At 43.3% G+C, this 25,251-nt stretch overlaps 1 protein-coding gene across 2 annotated transcripts; it reads right to left on the bottom strand.

Moving 5' to 3' along the window:
- Positions 1-2,642: 2,642 nt before the first annotated feature.
- Positions 2,643-13,881, bottom strand: LOC149370286 (alpha-tocopherol transfer protein-like). Of its 2 annotated transcripts, none has more exons than XM_089561108.1 (5): positions 13,612-13,881; positions 7,552-7,788; positions 5,533-5,726; positions 4,666-4,776; positions 2,643-3,694 (listed from the first exon to the last, which is right to left on the bottom strand). In XM_089561108.1, the coding sequence occupies exons 1-5, from the start codon at positions 13,766-13,768 to the stop codon at positions 3,464-3,466; spliced, it is 930 nt and encodes a 309-aa protein (XP_089417234.1). In that variant the 5' UTR covers positions 13,769-13,881; the 3' UTR covers positions 2,643-3,463. The 2 variants fall into 2 exon arrangements, with proteins under 2 accessions (XP_089417234.1, XP_089417230.1); XM_089561104.1 differs by having other exon boundaries at positions 7,552-7,791; positions 13,612-13,880.
- Between the last annotated feature and the right edge of the window lie 11,370 nt (positions 13,882-25,251).

Raw genomic sequence — 25,251 nt, 5'->3', positions numbered from 1 at the left:
CGAAGACGAAGCTGGCAGTGGCGCGGGACGGAGCGCTCGCGCTAGGCCAGCCGCCATTAAATCATCTCATAGCCATGGTTCACCACGTCTCATTCTTCGGCTGGTCGCCGCGTAACAATATGATCTTAGAACAAATACATGTATCTCCAATAAAAATACACATACGCAGTTGTGAAGCTAATCGAGAGTGTTTAATTCTTCATTATCGCTGTGCTTCATAAAACTAGGTGAAAAAAAGAAAAAGTTTTAAAACATTGGGAAATTTATTTCAAGTAATGCATAAAGAAAAACATCTACTGAGAAAGCGCAAAGCGATAGAGGTGCTGATATCAGTGATTAAACAATCTTTGCACAGATGGTTTGCGGCTAGTGCCTCAAAATAAATTCCTCGTAAAGTGTCTGCTATTTATTCCGGTATTTTAACTTAACTTATTCCGGTATTTTAACTTGTCAAAATTCTTTAGAGGGTGTTGGCTGGGCGCCCCCAGCGGGCGAGGGTTTGTGCGCCTCTCCTGTGACGTCCCTCGGTTCTGTGCATGCGCAACTGTGGCTTTTATAACGACTGAGCACACGCGAGTTGACTAGCCTAGTGAAGCTTTTCGCTTCAAAAAGAGTGCAAGTAAACAGAAGCAGGACAATGACATGCATGGACTAAATATTGATATGATTACCACAGAATATTTACACTGCACCTAAGGAAAAAAAGAAGACAGAGGAGCAGGAGATAGCGCCCGAAGTAATGCACCATTACAGTTCACGTCGCATCCACGAATCGCACCTGGCTCTCTTCTATGGTTGGCTGGCTGCCACATTTGCCGCTAAGCCGCCGCGGTGGCCCAGTAGTTATGGTGCTCAGCTGCTGTCCCGAAAGACGCGAGTTCAGTAGCGACCACGACGGTCGCATTTCAACGCAGGCGATATGACAAGAGACCCGTATACATTGAGATGTCAGTGAACATTAAAGAATCCCAGGTTTTCAAAGCTATCCCGAGCTCTTCACTACGATGTTCTTTATAGAGTCTCTTTGGGACGTTACACTTCACAAAACAAACCAAACATTCGCTACTACTCTGTATGAACGTATATGCCACCATCAGGTCGCGAGTAAAGCTTATCCTTATGCTAATGCGAAATGCTGGTTTCAGTGATGAGCACGCGGCATCCCTTTTTTTTTTTACGCACTGCAGAGATGAACGGTAACTCAACTGATCCAGGTAACGTTTACCGCAAGAAAACGGGAGCTCATTACCACCCACGCAGACGCAGGGTACCTGCCACATCTCATGGTTAACTTAGCAAAGAAAGGGAGTATGGCTTAGCGAAAAGAAGCAGCGTTTTGTGGTAAAGGCTTCATTTCGACCCAACCTGCTTACCAGAGAGGTGCAGCTCTGGCAAGAGACCACCGATAAGTGGAACGCTGTTGACTTTTCTGCTACCACCGCAACAAAACAGTGAAAGGTCTTGAAGGGAAGCTGAAACGGCTTTTTGAGAATTCGAGGTTATTCAAGAATTCGAATCTATCTAGCTTCTAGATAAACCATGCAAAGTATTTTTCCAATAGCATTTGAAATGGTGGCATAGTCGTCGATTAAAACCACGACGATGTTTAGGCTTCTCCGCACTACGTTGGAGGAGTCGAGGAAACTCGGCAGTGACGTCATTGGTGCCGAAATTTCGATGTCCGCTACTTACGTATGCATGCTGTTGTGTGTCGTCAGGTGGCGCCAAACAATGCATTGTGAGCGTCACCTTCGATGACGTCGGTTTTTTTCCATGGAATAACCGTTTCTTCGCTAGAAACGTAATTCCGTCATACGTGACGTCATTATCGGGGCCTCTGCCCGTCCTGTGCACTTCAGAGAAGCCTGAACGCCGAAGACGATTTTATTCGGCGATTACGCCACCATTTCAAATGCTACAGCGAAGCGATTGCGCAGGTTTGCTTGCACATTTCGCACATTCGGCACCCTTAAACTCATCGAATTCTAAAACCGCTTCACTTGTCCTTTAAAGAAGAAAGCCTGTAATGCGTGCCGCAGCGAAGCGTTTGTGACGGTGGAGAGCTGAATGACAGCGTTTTCTTCACTCCGCAAGCACGCGTCTCGACACTCTGAGGGGTACAGGCAAATCCTCGGCACCATTTTCTCCGTGGTTTTCTGCACGTATAGCAGAGGTATAAGCCGGCCGGCAGAATAACCACGCCAAACAGTGCCCAATGTCATCCTGCTGACGTTCACTTGGAAGCCTAAGGTTGCAAAAAACCGAAGCGCACAGACGACATTTCTCTCGTCATCGCGGCCCGAGTTGGTCCTGTACCTCGGCAGACCGCCAGCGCAATAATCCCTTCGAATGCATGAAATGCCGCATAAAAAACATTATCAGGCAAGTCGAATGAGTCATCACATACCTTCGGCCGCCGATAACGATCACTTAAGAGCGCCCACACTAGGAGGCAACTGAGGGAACCACCATGTTTACAGTGAACAGAACGCCAGCGTCTCGATTCCGCGGATAGCCGGCTCACCGGTTAGCTTTCACTTGACTGACATGTGACATGTGTCATTGTCACATGTCACATGCAAAACCCGCGATCGGACCTAAGCGAGATGTCGTCAGCCACCGGTGACCTCACGCGTCGAATCGCTCGCAGCGGCGGGCGGCGGCCGGCAGGAAAGCGAACCGCTTCCAAAGCGAACGTCTCGTGGATTCGGCCCCGGCAGCCCTCTGGAGGCAGCCTCTTACCGGGTCCGTAAATGTACGATGATTTTCCTCCTGCTGCTAAGAGGATGAGGTAGGAGAGGGAATGTGGTGGACAGCCTTGGGTTCTGGGCACATATCTCTCAATCATGTGCTTTCGATATCTAAACTTTGCTTTTGGTATGCACTATGGTGAAGTGGGTTTCAATTGAGGCACAGCGTTTGTTCCCGTATTGCGCTGCTCTTATTAGTACGTACTTGCATGTTGCGAGAACATGAAAAGATGTAGTTTTGCTATGCTTAGCAATGTGTTGTTTCTCAGTGAATATTGATTTCCAGGAATATTTTTTCATTCGTCTCTTTTCGTAGATTCCAATATTGTGCATTGGTATGTTTAAATAGAATGAAATCAAAACAAATTGGTTTCGTCTCTGGTAGCAGAAAGGTAGTCACTGGTAAGTGCCTTGTGAGTACACCTTCAAGACGACCAGCGCCCCCTTTGTGACATATGTCATATACCAACATCACAGGTGCTTTAGAATGAACAAACGCTAAAATAGTACTTCTATACTATGGCTTCGCTGTGAAAATGGGTCAGTATCTTTTTTTCTATTATTCTGAAATATTGTTTAATATTTACTCTGATTTGCCGCCTGCTGCTGTTGAGCTCGAGGAAATTGTTCATCTTATTACACACGTGGCACCTGAGCAGTACCAACTTCACACTATTGCTCACACATTCTTGCGTACTCGCTTTTTTTTCTTTTTACAGATAAGTAACCTCCTTTTCCATCTCTTGCTGGGTGGTGAAATCCCCGCTGTTCGCTCTAGTGTAACCGTAGTTGTTGTTTTCCCGGTACTCGCTTTCCTCTATCTCCAAGCCGTTCCAGAAACCGTCGAAGTCCAGGGGTGGCCCAAGACCACCATACTCTTCGGGAAGAATGTCAGGCGGTATCACTTTGTGCAGCTGCTCGAACATTTCTCCGTACAAATGGACCTATTTTGAAGGAAGGAAAAAAGGAACATCCTCCCTACAGCGCAGTAGTGTTTGTCAGCAGCATCACTTATTTAATAAGTAAACTTCTATAATCTCGCTTGTTGCCTAGTTTTGAATGCTTTTTCAAGACAGAGCAGACTTTAATGTGGTACCTATAGTGCGCCAGTGAGAAGTGTAGAGGCTCCTGACCAACAAACTTCACGTACAGGGCGACTGACATAGGAAGCTTGGAATGCTATCTGATGCGGCGGCCACGTCAGGACATGAGTTTGTTATACTATGCGAGGAATTGCTTCAAGACTGCTTAGTGAGGCTCGTACGTACTGTGAATGTTGCGAGTTATTAGAACGGGTGCTCTGTTCTTAGCCGATTCTTTAGTACGACTAGCAAAAGAGGCGAGGTTAGTGTACTATTTCATTTTTACGACTCGAGTGCGCATGTGCTGCTTGTTTGTAGTTCCCCGCAGTTTTATTTACGTTCTTTGCAGTACTAGTTGAGAGGGTTGGAGCTGCTGGCTTGCAAAGAAGGCAAAAAGCCATTTAGTTCTTTCGATCAATTCAAATGTAATACCGAACTGTTACTTTTACTTCGGCAGCTGCAAATTTTCTTGCTCATGTTTTTTCACCTGTTCCTCAAAATTGTTGAGCGGAGGTGACAAAATTTAGCATCGCTATGCGCGATGGTTACAGAAAACCATGATTTGTTATTAAAGATGTCATAACATGGTACCGTCGAATGATTAAAGGGTTTGAGATCAGACAGATCATGCTTACCAGGTTCCTAGCTGTTCACGTTCTAACTTTACTGTCATGACACCATGATACTTCGCAATGGTCCATCATTCACTATACCTGTCCTGTAATAGTAAAGCCGCACTGGTCCACTTTTATCCATTTTAGGGAGCGTAAAAGACTTGCATATCCCTAATACATTCCGAATATGTATCACGTGCGATAAATATCTTTTCGTACCCGTTGAACGATCTTCGTCTTCATAAAGGTCTTAATGATTGCGAAGAACATGTCGAAGGCTACACTGTGCCTTACGGCATACATTGCCTTCAGCCGGATTGGTATGCATTCCTGAAAAGAAAATTTCAATTACATCAGTACCTCTTTCGACATTGGCAATCCATCACGAGTAGGGAGCTCCGCGTAGTACCGCAAACACACTATCAGCGTCTAATGAAACGGAAGAAAAAAAAAATTAAACGCAACTGCAAACGAAAAAAAAAACAATAAAAGGACGAAGCAGAATACGACAGGTTTTGATATTCTAATCGAAGTCGTAAAGACCGCTCCTATTTCTTCTCCAGCCGCTATAATATTTTTTATTGCTTGTGCTCGCGTTCCAGTTGACGTGGATGGTGCATATCTTAGGAAATAAATTGTAAATTCAATAGGCGAACCCATAAACAAAGCATCTCTTCTTATAACAACCTGGAAATCACAAAAACGAACAAAAGTTTCCTGTGGAAGAGAAACTAATTTATCTATTTTCTAGTCTAAACCTTTGCTGTTAGACTCGCGAAAGTAGCCCAGGTTACTAGTAGATTTCGTTGTATTCTACGCTCAACGTGATATTCCATGGGTCTAACCGTTATGGTGAAAAAAACAGCTCAAACAAAGACAGCAAACACAGAAAAGAGGGAAACACTACTAGTGTCTCCCCTCTTTTCTGTGTTTTCTGTCTTAGTTTGCGCTGTTTTTTTTCACCATGAATTCACACCAACTAGCCCAAATGTCTGCTTGTCTAACCGTTACTTTTTTCATTATTCTATATTTCATGCAGCTGAACAAATTAACCCATTACATTATATCGAAAACATTGGTACGTACTTGCAAATACTCAAACCCTCTCCTCATGAGGGTCATGTTGAAGCCGAGCACTTTTTCCGGCGTAAAGCCAGCATAATCAAACATCATGACAACCCCAAGGGTTTGCGTTGCTGGGTCTTTTGCTAGGTGCTCAAGGCAGAGCAGAATAGCGCGGTGCACCTCGACGTACGGGGACTGATCTGGCATCCATGACCCTGCGACGTGGAAAGTAAGAGGAGAAAATAAATAGTATAAGAGTTGACCAATGCCAGTGAGGCGACATCTTTGTTTGTCATACCTTTATCTCATATGCGACTTCCTCTAAAATTGTCTACATTATATCTGCAGCTGCAATATATGAGAAGTCCGGAAGGCCTACTTTGGTTATCTAAAGTCCTTTTCTTATGAAGTTACAGCTCAAAGCAACGCGGACATAGTCGGTAGCTCAACCATTGTGTCAGACGATTTTGAGGCTGGGTGGAGAAACACGTATAGCGAGCTTGTTGGGATAGTTATGGGTTAATTGGTCAGAATTTCTTCATCAAAGTGCAAAAACAGAACGACCGCAACAGGAGAAACAAGGTTGTCTTGAGCAGGCAATGTTGCGATCGAAATGTAGTTGTGAATTTTGAATCGCATCAATGTTTTGAAGTTCTAGTTCTTCTTTGAGAGTAACTTTCTTGTGTCCTAAGTCCATATATATGTTAATTAAGTGACGGAAGTAAGTTCGCTAAAAACGCATGACCTGTTGTTCTTGTTCCGATTGAAGGAAGAATGGAATGAAAATTGCACGGGCATGCCCAATGGCTCGAGCTCAGCCACATTGGCTTCTACGTGCAGACAGATATCAAAGAGACGTGTGATGAGAGACTGTAAGAAGAGACGCGCGTCGCAAAACACTGTCCGCAGCTGAAGCAACGACTCCGGCTTATTCGGCTACGGGCTCACATGATCTAGAAGTGTCCCAGAATAAGTTCCCTCTCGTAATTTCATAACATGCTCCAGTGAATAGCAGAATCTTTACTCATGTTCAGATTTAAGTTGTATCTCAAAGAGCAGTTTGGGTCTATAATGTTTCAAAATCTTGATAATGCCCGCACCAATTTAATCCAAAGGACAAGATGAGAACTACTGCAGATTTATAAAGATATTTTTATTTCCTATCTTAGGTTTACACTTGACCTCATATGCCCTGATTAGCATCAAAATACTAGTCTGCGACACTCATCACCACCTCATTACATATTCAGATCCAACACGTAATTTCAGAAAGGTGTAAAAGCTCTGGTATAATGGGTAACGTAGTGTTTTTTTTTCTCCCAATTTGAGCTGGTGAGCTTCGGTATCTGCCCACAATAGCACACGCACATCATGGTGAGCAGGACGCGATGTTTCTGAATATTCTTTGCTGTGATGTGTATCTACACGCTAAATACGTTTTAACGCTGTAGTGGTGTGTTGCTGCTCCGAGTTGTTTGCAGACATCGGTGCGTCGTTTGGAGAAAAGCATGAACGCTGAAGCGAATGGATGGTCTAGTCAGTACTGGCAAAAACAAAGCGACATTAAGTCTTCTATGTCTATCGTTGAGGTCCGAACGACCACCTGTACATAATCAGACTAGTAACTTTACACGGATGCTTAATCGAGGGAAGCTTTCTTTGGTTTAAACACTGTGGCGCCCTTGTGATTGACACCTGATGCCGTAAATGTCAGTACCAGTGTTTTTCTCTTCACTAATTTCGGCACCCAACTGAGGGATAAGTTACATGTGGTTCGAACATTAAGTGTTCTCAGTTTGGTAAAGTAATGCAGGCCCTTATACACCTTTAAGCTGGCGCTCACACTGGCTTGAAGGGGCTGTGGTATTGAAGGTGTTATTGCCACTTCATGCCACAAGAGGGCGGGAACAGGGAGCATTTGTTTTTCGGAGCACAATACCTAAAAGGCACGCGCCGACTGATTTACCTGCTCGCTGTATTAGGGTGCCATACATTACGGCGGTGTGAAGCTTCTGTGATCTATAGGTTAGTTCAACCCACCAGGCTTGAAAAGAAAGATGCGGCGTCCATGACCGTCCTTTCCGGGCAGAACCATAACAAGCTTCCGCGTGGTCGCAGACACGTTGGAAGGCAGGAAGTTGTCAAAGACGGGCCCGCTGGTGTGCCTTATGCGATAGTAGTTCCGCACATTACGTGCGGCCGCCTCCAAGTTGTACTTCCGGACGCGCAGAAAGCGTAGAAGAAACTGGCTGTCTGTCCTCGCATTCAGGTCCTTTTCTTCTGGAAGAGATAAAAAAGGCAACATGGAAGGGCCGGCTATATAGATCACATTTGCATTTATAACATATCGCAGTCACAGCGCTGTGTCTTCATGCATTCTATGGCCCTTTTCAAGCATTACGACATCTGCAGTCGCTTCAAGTAGGTGCAAGCATTTAGGTATAATGCTAAAAAAAAATATTGCCACATAAGTACCCTAAAAACGAAGCGACATATTCGAAGGCGGAAGTTGTGCCAATGCATCACGCTTATCGGAGTGTCAAGTTATTTTCCTTACAATGGTTGTAATTACACCATCAGATTTAGTTGACATACTAGGGTACGCTTTCGAACTATCGGCAAACAGGTGTACGCATTATTTGTATAGTCACCCTGGTTAATTCAACATCACTCGACCGTCCTTTATTAGGGCTCAAAGAGATCTCAAATTCCAATTAGGTTTGCACGTTCCTACAAACTCCATTGCAGAAGTAATAAAGATAAATTGATCTTGTAGCTTCCAGCAACCGACATACAATACTAATGCGACGCTCATCGTTTGCACTATGTATAATAGCAAGCGTTATCAGCGCGCCATGAGTTCCTGCCCATATGAAATGTCTTGCGCTGCATTAGCACCATGGTTTCAAGTGTGTTAGCGCTACGTGCAGTGGCTTCCTTCCCCTACTTCCAAAGAAGGGCAATTTGTTCAGGATGTTGTTGTTTTTGACAACAGCGTTTTTTTTTTCTTCTCTGTCGTTGAAGGAACGACATCACTGCAGCCTCTGAAAATGAATGTCATGTGCAGAAAAACAGCACCGCTGTGGAGTGATGACAAGTGGAATCTCTGTAATGTAAGAATGTAATAGAATGGAATGGAATTGCTCCTTCTTCAAAGGATATTGTACGAATTTATGGTTTGGTCACGTGACTGTAGTCTAAAAAAATTCAAAGCACGATAAAACATGTCGTTCGTAACATGCAGTCAGGTTAATGCTCGGGTACATCTCAAGTGGTTCGCAAGCGTGCTTTGGAATAACACAAAGCCGAGAAAAAATAGAGCAACGATGTTTTCTCAATTTATCACGGATTTCAATATTCTTTAAAGTAACGATTTCATATAATTTAGGTAAGAGGGAAATGCATGCCTTTACAACACACTGGAGCCGGTGAAATTTTTTGCAGGCGTTATGAAAACTGGCGGCTATTTGATCTTCATTCGTTGACCCGACCACAGTTGTACCTAACGGGTTATAGTAAGCTATTGTAACAGTTCCATTCTATTTTAGTTTTGTAATTATTGGATTACTTCTTTCAAACGGTGACGTTCCGAATAATCATAATACATTTCCCTTTAACTGATTGCTGGTAACCAGGTAATTTAAAAACCATGTAGTAACCAACGGTGACCAATCGTAACCAACGGTACACCTTTCAGAACCCCAACTTCACAGCAAAGATAGGTACTAGCGTTGATGTTGCCTTCGTAAAAGAGCGATGATGAACAGGGTGCAGGGAAGCATCACACGGGATCATGTCCAGACTATAGCCGGGTGCTGGGCGTCTTCTGTGGCAGTTCTCGTCCCGAGAAATACTACGTCACCGGCATGTAAGGAGACACCCCCCCCCCCCGTCCTGTCAGGTGGTGCCACAATTTACCGCCCGCAACATCAAACCCGACGGCTTCCACATCGAACAGAGAGGATTAAAAAATTAATAGTGCAGCAAACACAAAGGTAATAAAACACAGACAAGTCGCTGTGTCTGTCCATACCTCTCCTTGCCGTTGTTACCCTTCTTGGTGTTTTATTTTTTTCCTGTAAGTACAACTGACTAGATTGCAAGTCGGCATTTGGTTCTTTGCATGTTCCATTGAGTGAGCGCCTAGCAATCTAACCAAAAAATGAGGTGCAGAGAAAGAAAGGGTTGTCCGCCAAACAAGCGTATGTCTACCGACTGAGTGAACTTGTCCTGCGATGATATAAAACTAAATAGAACAAATATTTTATTTTTCTTGCGAGGGGCCTCTGCTTTTCTTATAGTTAACACCCAATACTATGCGCAACAAATGTCAATGGCAGTAATTCGAGAAAACCTTTCGAAACCAATTAGGCACGAGGCACTTACGGCTGTCGCTCTGTTTCATAAAGGGCGGTAACATTCTGCCGCTGAGCGCTGGTTGGCCCAAGACCATTTTATCGAGCATTTCGCCGTAGAACAGCCGAGCACCACGCCGATGGGAACCTTGTGTTCATTAGTAAACCGGCAGGTACCCGGCCACACTTGCAATCGAACCCAGCACATCCCGAGTGCCAGGCATGATCTGGCCACTTTAGGCCACCCCTTCAACACTCCAGTGACTCAGGGTTCCGCAGGGTTCTTGAAATGGGTGCAAGCCATGGCCTGACCTGCTGCTCGGCTTTCCTGACTGCAGTGCTTGAAAACGAAGCCTGCGCCTTCAAATCCTGCCGCCGTGACCGAATCTCGTACGAGCATGTGCCTAATAGATGTTTCAGTTATTAGCCCACTGTCTGCTTCTAAAAATATCGTACCAGTACTAAGCCGCCAGTTGGCGCGGTAGTCAGATGTAAGTCGTGAAAACAAGACCGCACGCTACACGAGAGTTAGGTTTGTGGAGTGGAACTCAGCAACAAAATATCGCGTTTGACGCAACAATTTTAAAAATATTGCAAGCTTCTACACAAGTTCGCAGCACGTTGACCGCAACCAGTTTTGATTAAGCACGCGCAGCAAGTGCCCGCAACCAACAAAGCAAGGTAAACACAGGAGCAAATGTACGTTAGCAGGCCGCATCACGGAAGCGAGGGTGCACCCTGCAGCATCTGTGGCGGGAGTGGAAGTTAGGTGAATTAAAAAAGAGGCAAAAAATAAATCCGGAATTCCCGCGCAGCTGTTCATGAGCAGGTCCCTCTCTGTTGTGGTGCAAACTACTAGGTATGCCAGCCCCAGCGCCTGGCATGTGTGCCCAACTACGAGCTCGTTTCCAAGGCGTTCATACTTTATAATACCGCCCTTTTCTCTAGAGCAATGCGTTTAGTGTTCAAGGTAGCTGAACGTCAGAAAAAGTCAGAAAATTATCGGCAAGTTCTAAAATCCATTTGTCGTGAAAATAACAACCAGCAACAAAAAATCTAGCAAGGCGCATTAGTTTACTGTAGTATGGGTAAATTATATTAAAACAATACAACACGCAAGGAGAATAAAGCAGCAGCAATTGATTATGTTTTCGTAATGGTACAGTTACTGTTCTGGGTCAGTGACTGAACACTGTAACCAGTTACATTTACCCAGGAGTGCGGGAAATTGTAATCGGCCACTTATTTTCTGTAACATGCACCAGACTGGACAAGACTGGCTTCATGAGCACCGCAGTACGTCTGAAGTGGATTGCGTTGCAAACTGGAACTTAGAACTAAAAGATTAGCTTCGATGAGTGTCCACTGTATAGCCCTGCACTGCCTTGTACTGAAGCTACAGAATAGCAAAAAATTCTTCAATGAAATTCATGGTCACCAGCATAACTCCGTACTTTTCAGGACAAAAGCCTGTCCAAAATTCCTGCACTTAACCCTGTCCTGCGCCAGCTGCGGCAACCTTATACCCCAAACTTCCTCATTTCGTCCGGCCACCTGACTCTCAGACCTTCTCTGCTAAGCTTGCCTTCTTTTGGAACCCCATCGTTATTTTAAGAAAGCATCTGTTGCCAAGCGTTCACACTGCACGTCCTGCCCATGCCCATTTCTTCTTGATTTCGACTAAGAGATTAACTCGTGTTTATTTCTTGTCCCATTCTGCTATCTTTCTATCACCTAATGTTGCACCTATCATTTTTTTTTCATAACTACCATATCAAATGCTTCACGGCCTGTAGTAACATGTTGTTCTATTCCAAGACGAACATTATTTCACTTGTCTTAATTTTTGTTAGACCCACTCATCTGTTTCGCCTGTCTAGTCCTTACCATTCCGTCTCATTGAGTCTGTGAGTTACCAAGCCTGTGCCATCAGAAAATTGGTGATTGCTAAGGTACGCTTTGTTAGCTTTTATAGCGAACTAATTTCAGTCTAATTCACTGAAAACAGCTCATAAACACGCGCCGAACAGTCTTGGAGAGACAGTGTCTCCTTGCCTGGCAGGCATCCTGACTGGTATTTCATCATATCGTTATAAAGGACTATGGTCGCTGAGCAACGGCTATAAATATCTTCCATTACTTCTACATATGCCTCTTCAACACAATGGTTACGCAATGCCTGCATGAAAGGTGAAGGTTCGCTTGAGATGATTCCTCGTAGTCTATGCTGTCTATATGAAATGGTAATACAGCCGTAATAGCAACGCAGCGCGAAGCCGAGAATGAGTATATCTGGACAAGCTTTCATCGTTAACGCTGGCTTAAGTCACCGTTCCAACGTCTTCTACGGAAAGCCTCGTACTTTTTTTTAGAAAACTGCTTATTACTTAAGGTCTCGTTTTGGAAGGTTAACGCTATGAATGAGTGAACATCAGTTGGGCGTGTCTTATCGGAATATCGTACTTATCACCGCGTTCCAGATTACAACTATTTCACAAACAAAGCTGTAATCTCAACTTGTGGTAGAATTATAAATAATCTTCAGATTACAAACAAAGCACGGTTCGCATATGGCCCGAAAGGATCACACGAATAGACACAATCTTCTGGCAGCACACCGTACCACCGATCGGCTGCTGCCAACGTCTCTCCCTCTCTGGTTATCTAATTTAATGTTGCTATCTATGGCGTGCATCCCGTTTACGTCGTTTCAGACCCAGTTGGCCATGAAAGACCACCGCCTGAGATTACAATACTAGCTTGTGAAATTATATACGGGCGTCCAGTGATCAATAACGTTCGTGTTTTTTGTCACAGAGACGCTTTTCTGAGTGTTCTTGCTTCTTTCACAGCAGAGGCCTTCAAAGATTGTCTGCTTTGTGTCCATTTATTCTGGATCGGGCCACGTGTGCCAGCAAGAACTGTATGTATATCTAGCGCTGTACCGCGCACTACTCGATTATCAGTTTCTCGATTTCCGAGTTTTTCAGTTTCTAGAAATAAAATTAAGAATATTCACATAAGTTTCGAGCCACCGCGGTGCCTCAGTGGTTACGGCGCTCGGCTGCTGACCCGAAAGACGTGGGTTCGATCCCGGCTGCGGAGGCCGAATTTCGATGAAGGCGAAATTCTAGAGGCCCGTGTGCTGTGCGAGGTCTGCGCACGTTAAAGAACCCCAGGGGGCGCGAAATTTTCGGAGCCCTTCTCTACGGCGTCCCTTATAGCCTGAGTTGCTTCGGGACATTAAACCCCAATAAACCAAACCAAACATAACTTTCTTCGCGCTTCCTAGGGGAGGTGGACATACTAGCGTGCTCTTTCTGCCGTTGTTTTCCTGCATGGACACATGCCACTGCTAGACAGTTTCGATTCTAGTCCTAGTTTAGCTTCAGCCAGCCACGAGTATGACGAAAAAAAAAAGAAGCGAACGCAAGCCGAGCGCTGTGCAGAAGCTCTTGTTAGGATGCTTGCCATATTTTGCGAAATTAAGAAGGAACCATTTCAATATTATTGCCACTTCTCTGGTACAGACTAAGACGGGACGTCTGGGGGTTTTTCGGGCAGTTATTATTTTTCATACCTTTACTGCTCTTTACGCTTCGTCTGAGCGCCTTTTCTGCCTCTTAGTTGACACCGATTTCTTGTAAATCGTGCGAGACAAGGCATCCAGATGCCTCCGCTTGCCCGTGACAGCTTCCGCGACAACTAACAATTATCAGCGCCTCTGCGCCAATAAAAAGCTCACCTTGCAAAAGCTGAGCGAGTTTCTGCGGGAATTCTCTTCTCCTGGCTGGGTTCTCGCCGAGCTCTTCCTCGGCTATCCGCTGCAAAGCCAAAGGCAAAGCTCCTTCCGACGTCCAGAACAGGTCGTCTTCAGATATCTTGATGTAGTGGCCCGACATTGTCCAAAATGCACCTTCATAATACTACAATCGAGGTCTCCCGCTCGACGGCGTGCGCGACAAACAAATAGCTTTTGAAGAACGAGCCGGAAGTGATTGCTGCGGGAGAAAAGAACTCACGCATCACTGAGCACGGGCGTGCGTAAGCAGACAGGTGGTACCGGTGTTATAAACAAGTGGTGTGCGAGGGCGTTAAAAATGAAAGTCCGAGGTGCATAAAAAAAATAAAATAACTCGAATGGTGGCCTTCACAGGGACGCAATTTGCGTCGCTCTTTCACAGCATAGACCACGATACAGCTCCGTGCATCGGAGACCTTGTGCTCTGGCCACTTTCGTCATGCCGACAAATTCGCTCTTCCAGAGGTTGGGGCGTCGGTTTGTCGCTCCATACGTACTAAGTACGGCTTACATACAATATTACCAATATTTTCAAAACCACTCGAGAAAATCATCTTTATAAGACTCACTGCTTTCTTTGATGCTAACTCTGTTATTGTATCATCGCAATATGGCTTCCGGACAGGTAGATCTACTGAGACAGCTCTACTTCATCAAAAAGAATTAATTTTAGACAATATTGAAAGGAGGCAACTAACACTAGGACTCTTTGTGGATTTCTACAAAGCGTTTGAAAGAATCAATCATAATATATTACTAGAGAAACTGTCTTGCTATGGTGTTCGTGGTATTACTTTTAATTTGGTTCAAAGCTACTTGACTAATCGAATTCTAGCAATATGTATAGGAAATGAAATGTCCTCATTACAAAAAATAAGCATGGCGTGCCTCAGGGGAGTATTCTCGGCCCAGTGTGTTTCAATGTTTACATCAATGACCTCGTATCTCTAGATAACACCATAAATTATGTTATATACGCCGACGACACCAGTACTTTTTTTACGGGAAGCAATGCAAATGACCTTGTCAAATCCACCAACCTATTCTTGGACAAACTATGTAAATGGTCAAGCGCTAATAACCTAAAAATGAACTGTTCCAAATCAAAAGCAGTTCTCTTTCAAGCTAAAAAAACAAATGTTCGGATTAATCCACTGAAGTTCGATAATATGAAATATAATTTTCTTCATCAGCAAAATCCCTGGGTGTCGTTTTTTATGAAAATATGCTATGGGATTTTCACGCTGAAAACATACAAACTAAACTGTGCAAAGCATTAGGTATATTGAGAAAAGTACATTTTTTACCGGTCCCCCAAAAACTATTGCTCTATAACACGCTTTTTGCACCTCATCTATTATATTGTCATCTGGTTTGGGGTAATGGCACCAAGAAATCACTAAATAGTTTGGTTACATTACAAAAAAATGCAGTTCGAGCCATTTCAAACTCTCCATATAATGCCCACACTTCCGACCTATTCCTTAAATACAAGATTACTAAACTTTCTACGCTTTATGAGCGCCAGTTGCTGGCATCCCTGAAGTCTGATATACATAAAAATATAGCAACATTACGAGCCGTTGAAAACTTGCAGATTAGCATGTCATCTCGCTCCACCCGCCACCATGAACATTGGCACGTTCCGCGACCACGTACTAACTACGATCTGCAGATGCTTCTAAACAGGCTGCCTAGTACACTAAACAAATATAAGCTAACGGAAGAGCAGCTGCGGGTTCTAGCCAAAAAAAAAATATTCTACATTATTAACTAACCAATACTGTAAGATTTGATTGTATTTTTTAACTAATGCACTGATTCACTGTTTTCAACTTATCTTATTAGCATATTTTTTCCATTGCTGCTTGTTATTCTTCCCATCATATATATTTACTGTAATTCCGAACTTTCGTGCATGCTGCCATGTTGTTCGGGGAGATGGGGCCATTCAAGCCGCCCTTGACGCAGCTTTTATCCCGTCACCCTCGCCACACCTCGTACATGCCCTGTACTTGTTGTGGGGAAATAAACTAAAGCTGAAACATTTGTTTGGAGCAAAGTTAAGACAGCGCAAATTCGAAGATGACAAGAGACAAAGAGAAGAATAAAACACGACGGGCGCAGAGAATTCTACAAAACAGCGACGAGTTCGGACCTTGCTACAGGTTCTGAGCAAACACTTATTTGAAGGTAGACATTTAGATATTCTCATCAAGTAGTGACTGCAGTCCGGCGAGCAGAAAGGCAGTGAGAATGGCTTCCACACGGAAATTTAATTGGGTGTACTTGCGCCCTCAAAGAACTGAATGAAAGGCAGCGGCGTAGCAATAAGCGTGTTCGGTGGTTGTCGAACAGAACTTCCGCCGTTCTCGGCCATGTACAATTTAAAGCCTACAACAAACTTCCAAGACACGGCGTACAAGCTAACAACAACAGCCTGCAACAACGTAGAATCACTTCAGCCAGGCTGTGATCATTCCAGATAAATCTTATTTATTTATTTATTTATTTATTTATTTATTTATTTATTTATTTATTTATTTATTTATTTATTTATTTATTTATTTATTTATTTATTTATTTATTTATTTATTTATTTATTTATTTATTTATTTATTTATTTATTTATTTATTTATTTATTTATTTATTTATTTATTTATTTATATATTTATTTATTTATTTATTTATTTATTTACTTATTTATACTGCAGCCCCGATGGGGCTATTGCAGGAGTGGGAGGAAGAAAAAAAGGCAGAGAGGGACAACATATTCAGAAGTGAACACCATTAAAATACAGCACAGAAATGCAACAGACTAATCACAGATTTGCAACAACATTGAAAAATAGGTGTGGTCCCAGGGAGCGTATATCACCGGGTAAAGAATTCCATCGTTCGATAACACGAGGAAAAAAACTAAATTTGAACATACCAGTGCGCGCGTGAATGGGTGCTACATTCAATGGGTGGTAGCTCCTTGTAGATGAAGATGCTGAAAAATGCAAATACTCAGACAGTGATGCAAAGCGGGATGAATTAACAATACCATGAAAATATTTTAAACACTCATTGTCGCGGCGGGTACAAAGGAGGGAAAGGCCTATGGCAGGAAGAGTGGATGAAGGTGAAAAATTTCTGTCGTACCATCGGCAAATAAACCGTACTGCTTTCATTTGAACGGATTCCAGCTTACTGATATCGGACTGTTTATGAGGATTCCAGATTATTGACCCATACTCCAAAAGTTGACGAATTAAAGCTTTGTATGTTACCAATTTAGTTTCTTGGGGTGCAACACTAAGTGCACGTTTTAGATAACCGAGCCTCCGCATTGCATTATTGGATATTGTGTTAATATGCTTTGACCAGGACAAGTTCGAAGAAAAAAGAAGACCTAAATATTTGTACTCGGACACTTGATTCAGAGAGTTATCTTCGAATGAGTAGGTGTAAGAAGATGGTATTGTGCGATTACAGAATGACATGTATACAGATTTACGAAAGTTTATTTGCATTTGCCATGTTTCACACCATGAGCAGAATGACACGAATGTCTGATTTAGTTGAGCGTGATCCTCAGGGGTGTTAATTGAACTGTATATCACACAATCGTCTGCATACAACCAAATTTTAGAAATAATATTTTCTTGGAAATCATTAATGTATAATAAGAACAACAGTGGCCCGAGCACGGATCCTTGTGGTACACCGGATGATACATTAACAGTTTCAGATGAACAGGAGTTGAAAGAAACATACTGTGTACGATTAGAAAGAAAGCTTGATATCCAGTCTACCAGTAACGGCTTTTTGAGTATTGCATTAAGTTTACAAAGAAGTTTGCTGTGGAGAACGGTGTCGGAAGCTTTAGAAAGGTCGATAAATAAAGCGTCGATCGTGTCTTGCATCACAAATAAATCAGAGCCGTGTGTCGGCGGCGTTAATCACGAACAAATAAACATTACAAAGAGGCGCGGAAATATTTATGAGGAGGGAATAATACACCATCATAAAGGAAAACAGATTACAAAAAATTCATTAATATATCAAGTGGTAGATATGTCAAGAGGATAAGACCGCTAAAAGAATGCCCTGTAGATGTGAAGCAAGCCAGCTCTAACCGATTCTACACTCTAAACACGGTAACCTTTAGGTAACCTTTGTAAAGGTGCACATTTTCACATTGAAGTATACCTATAATTTAAAGGTTACACAATGTAACCTTTCCATTTTTAACCTTTGCGAAAGTTACAAATGATAAAGGTTACTTCTTTTTACGCATAGGTTACGCAACTTTTTTAGCGCTGTAACCTTTACAAAGGTATACTTCATTGAGCTAGCCATAGGTTACGTGCTCCAAAATGTGTAACCTTTGTGCGCCACAATGGCTGGCCTAAAAATGGCAAAAATGTCGTTGCAACTTGCTGAAGGTGATGAAATACAGAGCTCTGCTGAATTTATTTATTTATTTATTTATTTATTTATTTCAGTACCCTCATGGCCCGAGGGCATTAAAGAAGGGAGTGGGGTACAATAGACAAAATGGCAAAAGAACAGCAGTCACAAGTAACACAAAATGTGAACAAAAATATGGCTCGCGCAAATCAGTAGGTTACAGCAAATACAATCAAACAAATTAACAGTCATTTAACACGAAATTATGAGCAAAGAATAAAAGTAAGCATACCGCGCAAACAACAACAAAAAAAAAAACACGAGGAAGTTGTTGAAAATGGCAGGAAAACACTGGTGCACACATTCTGCCATGCCCTTAAACAGCAGAATTTGGGAAGGGGGGGTGGGGAGGGGGGGGGAAGACCAGGTTTGTTTGAACTACCACATAAGCTGAAAAGAATAAACGGCAGGGCGCAAGAATTATATGTACTATGTTACCATCAAGTTAGTTAAAGCCGATTTAAACATACTCAATTAAACACACTTCCATTTAAACACACTTCCGTTCAATTTGAATGGAACAAAAATTGGCCAAAGAAGAGAATGGTTTAGAAAAGGAGAAAAATGACAAACACCGGCATATGATAGGCAAATGTTTCATTGACTCCAACATCTTCAAGACTGCAGAAAACACAAAACAACAAAACTTCCCCAATATTGTCTACATTAAAGAAAAACTAAGGAATTTAACAGATGCAGGTATGTTCAAGAAACCAATTTTGCCAACTTTTTGCAAAAAAAATATATCACAATAAAAGGGCATGCAAGGCACTGAAATATGGGCCCATATTACAGTATTACTGTTGACATGACAAACAGAACCACGTTGAACAAGCAACTCAATTAAGCATGCTGAGATGAAGTCTCGCTTAGAGTAGAGTTTGGCTACAGCGTATCACTCTTATTGCAATGTAAATAAAAAAATAGGCACTGTAATGGTACTACCAAAAAGAACAAAATCTCTATTATTCAAGACCAAGTGCCAAGTCAACTTGTCATTGTGTAAGGGATACAACAGACACAAAATATAAACGGCAAAAATATCAGTGAAGGCAATATTTTGTTCACATATCTTAATTATCACACTTCTAATCAGACAATCACACTTCTAATTATCACAAGATTAAAATGACTATACAATTAGAGATCAAGAAAAGTGATCCAAGCAGTGCAGATAACACGAGTTTTTTTTTTTAAAACTTGCGGCCGCATACAAACGTAAGCAACAACCAATCGATCTAAACATCTTGGCTAAACAGCAACCAGAGATATACATGTACCTAACAGCTTTCAGAGGTACATAACATCGGCAAATTCAGCACAACTTGCCTAGATTATATAAACAAAAGCCCTTTGTGACTCCTCCAGTCACTTCATTAACAAAGATGCACAATGACGTGACCAATAACTTGTGACATTAACAGTGCTATAGCCTGACAACACTCGCATAAGTAGATCAACTTGTGTACTGCAGTTAAAAAAAAACTTGCTCAATTTAGCTGTAGAAAATATACTTGAAAATATACTTGAACATATTATTATTTATATATACTTGAAAGTATATATAAATATACTTGAACACATATCTTTCCAGAAAATTAGAACAAATTATTCTTTTTCAAGAGCATGAACAAGCTCTTAAGTCGGTTTGTCAGCAGTCCACGTGGCACTGAAGTGTCTGTCAGGGCAATCTTCTGCAGCAGGATGAGTATGGCGGAAAATGCCGGTGGATAGTTGAGGTTTTTTTTATGTAATACGTCACCAGGCAGAAGATGGGGGCACGCTCTAGGTTGTCGTTGCTGATGGAGATCACTTCTTTACTACTTCCAGCGTAAACACTCAGCACAGGTATATACATGAGGTGCAGTCACTTGCAACTCTTCAGGCACTGGGATCTGTGGAATGTTAAATTAGAGCCAGTGAGCAAACATTCATACTTAAAGCATGGTTGATATTCTCACCAGAGTGAAACATGGTATACAAAGAACATCGCAGTGCCTACCGCATCGCAGCGCCGCTGTTGCGATTGCTGCGGTGTTGCTTCCACATTTCTACTCGGGATGGTCATTGGTCAAACCAGATCCAATTTTTTGAATGGCCCCAGTTGTATTGCCAAAATCGTATGGCGCACCAATCAATTGATAATCAATGAAACGACGTGCAAAGTTCCAGAATTCAGATTCAATCAAAAGTACCGCGTCTTAGTGAAAACCGCGCGAGAAAACGAGACGATGTGTTGTGTCTTTCTTTGCTCGTCTCGTTTACCCGCGCTGTTTTCACTATGAATCAATACTTTTAGAGATAACCAAAACGGGAGGGGGAGCGAGTAAGGACACGCGACGCACACGCAACTTGTGAGAATAAACAACGGATATATTGCAGTTACAACTTATTTCTTGCCAGCGCACTTCAATAGGGCTCGCACTGTCTTACACACGTCCGCTTAGATCGCCCGTGCACCACACACCCTGCGCTACACTTCCCGCCGCCAACGCTGATTTGTCGACGCGCCGCACTCGCGAAAAACAACCATCACAAACCCAAACGGCATCCAGACGGCGCCGGGAAGAGAGGAAAGAGATAGGCAGGCACTGGGACCGACCGGCGCACCGAGCCAGATTCACGTGATCGCCACTTGAGTCGAGGAGACGACTGCCGCCGCATCGGCGGGAGTCCAGCGCCGATGTGGAATTGCGTCATAAGATTGCTTACAATACCAACTTGCCCAAATCGCATCCTTAATTAAAAAAGTACCGCCGTGCGTTTTAAGCATGCTCTCTTGTACGCATGCAAAAAAAAACGAGCGCGCACGCATGCAAACGATCAAGGATTAGCGCTGGATTGCCCCGTATTATCGCTGACTCCAAATGACATACGGCAACAATAGTCTAAAACCAATACTCCGGATAACCAAACTTATTGGCACGAAACCCCGCGCAATAGGTGAATGAGGCAGTCAAACTACTGAACCAGATTTCGCTTCGAAGTGCACTCAACGAGGCTTAGAAATGAAGCTGCTTTGGCAAAAAGCATGAAATAAATGACTTCGCAGGTCATTACTGTGCATATCATAAAAAAAAGGACACTCACCCAAGTCCGTTATTCTTCCATGAACCCCTGGAACGTGATTGCAGTAGTCGCAACGAATAGCGCTGGGCGCGGAGCTGTCTGCCGAGCACACAACGACGTATAGCGTCTACAGTCACATTGAGGTTCGTTGCATCTGCCGCGCAGCGTACCCCACAGGTCCCTGCTGCTTAGCGACATTACCCCAAACAAACCACTGCAGAAACGCCATCAAAAGACGGCGTGGTTCACGAACGGTTCCAACTCTCGGTTCCAAGAACAAAGCAGCCTCCACAACGCTGCAACGTCCGAGCCTTCCCGCCGTCCTGACTTGCTGACGTGCCTGCCGGCATGCAACGATGCCAAGCGTTTTGAAACAGAAGCGCCGCTTTTCATTGGGTGAAGCGCTGGCCGTCTGCGCATGCGCGTCTCACGCATACTGGAGCGGCCGTCATGCCATGTTTTGAGTAGTTCTTTGCCAATTACTCGTTTCTTACAGGCGCCGCCGTTCGTACCGTGGGCGCATTACGTTTTGATTTGTGATATATATTTGCCACCTGAAATGATACATTGGAGGCGTATGTAGAGAGCCACATGAAGAGAAGTCGAATCGCGCATTCGGCGGCCTGCAAATGCGGTTACGTCCGCTGTCGCCTTCCCAGGTGCTGCCCTTCCATATGTCTGCTTTTTACTATTAATTGCGACCGTTGTTATCGCGTATCGGTTCGAGAAAGATGAGAAATAGGTTCAATGAGAGTGATCGAGAAATTACATGTAATTTTAAATATTTGTTTTTTAACGTTTATTCGCGCAATAAAATCGGTACAGACCATGCTTAGAGAAGTAGCACGTCGGGTTTCTTTGCAAAGCTCATCGATAGGAATTGAACATTCAAGATGTGTTCTGATATATATTCAGCCGCAAAATACTGCATTTGCATTGCATTCGCAGCCTCCTTTGGTAAATGTGAAGACAGATATCTGATAACACGCGAGTCAATGTGGCTGCGACCCAAAACAGCAGTATCGGGCTCATTCGATAGCTTACGTTGATGTCTCCGGCATATTAAAGCATCTCCCTTGCGGTCGAAACCGCAGCCCCATTGCATCCGAAAAGCACATTCCCGCACCTAAAGCAGCATACGTCCTCTATATGTGCATATCTCCTGGCTTGACGACGCATATAGGTTACCGTGCTGACCAAAAGTTACTGCGCAAAGGTTACTTGGCAATTTTTTCATCGTAACCTTTGAAACGGTTGACTTCTGGCCGTTGTAACCTTTGGGCTGCACAAAAATAAAGAAAACGTAATGAAAACATCAAAAAACATAAATTGTAACCTTTGTGACAAAAGTTACTCACGTCCAAAAGTTACTTTATAGGTTACTGTGTTTAGAGTGTATGGAAAGCATATAAGGGAACGCTTCTACTTTTTCCTTCTCTTAATTGTGGTTCTGATCAATGGCAAACTGATATATTTATTTTCTGGCTGATAGATAATCGATTATAAAGTGGAATGAAAACAACCATATGCGATATTTCGGATCCGATACCACAACCTCCTTATTTTGCGTCCAGTGCTTTATGAACTTAGCTACGTCGGCGGTTGTCCAGTCTACTGCTTTCGGGGGTATTTCTGCTGCGTGTAGCCTAGACTTGAGACAGTTCACCAATGCCGCCTTTTTTCATAGCGGCGGACGTAGCACTTCCCGTAATACTGCGAGTGTCACATGGTACGTCATTGAACGGTGAGGGCGGAAGCTCACCTACAACCCTCTATGTTACCTACAGCATCAAGACTGCCAGACACAAGCCTCTCGCTAGACTATTTAGCTGAGTTTGGTGGAGAAATATGGGGCTCGTTATGACATAAAAATAAACAAGCCACCAGTCACCGAAGCCAAGGAAAACGTAGAGGAATGTTTCTACTTTTGTCTTCATAACTTACGGTGTTAATCAACGGTGTTAACGTTGTGTTGTTAATAAGAACCAGAATTTTATGGAGGGCATTTGGCATGTTCTCTAAGAACATGAATGGCAGTTTACCAATATCCCTCAAGAGAAAAGTGTATAACAGCTGTAACTGAGTGGTGTTCACCTATGAGGCAGACATGTCGAGGTTAACGAAAAGGGTTAAACTTAGGTTAAGGACAGCGAACCGAGCTATGGAACGAAAAATGATTGGTGTAATATTCAAGGCAAGAGTAGGGCAGATTGAGTCAGGGATCAAACACCAGTTACCGACATCCTAGTCGAAATCAAGAGAAAGAAATGAGCTCAGGCAGGGCATGTAATATGAAGGGAAGATAACCCATGGTCCTTAAGAGTGACGGACTTGGTTTCAAGAGAATGAAAGCGTAGCAAGGGACGGGATAAAGTTAGCTAGGCGGATAAGATCAAGAAGTTTGCTGGGGTAGTGTGGCCACGGCTGGCACAAAACAGGTTTAATTGGAGAGATATGGGAAAGGGCTTTGTCCTGCAGTGGGCGTGGCTAGGCTGATGACGATTTTAATCAATAAGAAATAAAGAGAGTAATTATGTAGTCACTGAAATGTAATTGCTAAGAAATTAGAAGAAAAATGCCCAAGATTACGTTGCTTCCTAATGCTAAATTTGAGCGCAGCTCATCAGCTGTTTCAGCTTTTCCATAGGGTGAGGCAAAGAATTCGAGAAATACATGTTTGTTCAATTACACAAAACTTATTATTTTTTACACATTTTCCTTCTTCAAGAAACACTCCACTAATAATTCTTTATTGGCATGAAGGAGCCATTGTGGTCGGAGAAATAGATGGATATATGCTCGACTTGCTGCACGAAAGCCTGATTCTCAAAGACGAGGTCTATGCAAGTCTAAGCGAGGTTATCCCAGATGCGGGAGGCGTTAGAGCGAGAGGAACAGGATGTTCTCCCTCATAAGGGGTAGGTAGTTCCTGTTTATCTTTATATCTACATTACACTCCCCGTCCACCCTGCCATCCTGGCAGGTGGTAGCGTTTCTGGCACAACGTTGTCAATGTCAAAGCATGCAGCGCACATCTGTCACTACCGCCACATAGCTTAAAACATGAATGAGGTGTCCACTGTTCCAAGGGGGCAGTTATGCGCCTGCCCTCTGGTTCAGCTGTCCACCGAGATGTTTGAGACAGATACTGCGCCATTTCCTTTCCTCAAAAACCAATTTACAAATTTTACCCGCTGTTTTCCAAGCTCCCGCTCCATTGGTTTCGCAGCTTAAAGCGCGACTAAGTTGTCCGCTGCTGGTTACAACGGACAACGGCGACGCCGCGAAACACAGAAATGGGCGCCTGAGAGCAGTGTTCTAAAACAACCACATGCCGCCAGTGGAATCCGCCTGAACCGGCTGCGCCTGGTGCGTTTAAACGATGCCAAAATGCAAGAATACTGAAGTATTGTGATTTCAATTCGAGTTAGGGAACCAAAGAAGAATAAATCAATCTGGGTCTTCCACTACTGCACCTCCTGTCACCCACGCCTTCAGACATTACGCACTTTGAACACCAAGAGCTTACATCAAACATAGTGTATCTTACCTTACCATACAATACCACACCACGCCATAATATACCATACCATACCACATCGCACTATAGCCTGCCATGCCGTACCCCACCACACCATATTATACCATCACATACCACCACTACCATGCCATAACGTAACATATCATCTTATTTAATTTTTTTGCTGAGCGAGTTGGTTCATGGTTTTAAAAGTAAAATAATTTTCGCTAACATTAGTTTCAACTTTGCGCCAGGCCTGTCATTCTTGTCTCCTGAGTCTGTCTTTAACGCGATTTGTTGTCAATATGATACACCGCATACTATACCATACCATACCACACGGTACCATACCACGCTGTACCATACAATACCATACCACAGCTCACTGTGAGTATGTTATAACGCCCGAGTTTGCGGTCCTTGCCTGGAAGCCGCTTTTCTAGTGCGTTCAAGGTCGCCCGAAATCCACCGTTATCAGCCAGCAAGCGCATGGTTCAGCGTGCGGTGAGGCCTATTTGAAGGAGCCGAAATAGAC

Source organism: Amblyomma mixtum, chromosome 1 (assembly GCF_055824585.1).
Source record: "Amblyomma mixtum isolate Tamu chromosome 1, ASM5582458v1, whole genome shotgun sequence".
Lineage (NCBI taxonomy): Eukaryota > Metazoa > Arthropoda > Arachnida > Ixodida > Ixodidae > Amblyomma > Amblyomma mixtum.
This window is presented reverse-complemented; position numbering and strand designations above follow the sequence as displayed.

Bases quoted from the DNA above. Each gene is read 5' to 3' on its own strand.
- LOC149370286 (XM_089561104.1), bottom strand. From the start codon at position 13,768: ATGTCGGGCCACTACATCAAGATATCTGAAGACGACCTGTTCTGGACG. The intron at 5,727-7,551 runs GTGGGTTGAACT...TCCACGTCGCAG, and splicing joins CATCTTTCTTTTCAAGCCTG to GGTCATGGATGCCAGATCAG. The intron at 3,695-4,665 runs GTACGAAAAGAT...CCTTCAAAATAG, and splicing joins AGACGAAGATCGTTCAACGG to GTCCATTTGTACGGAGAAAT.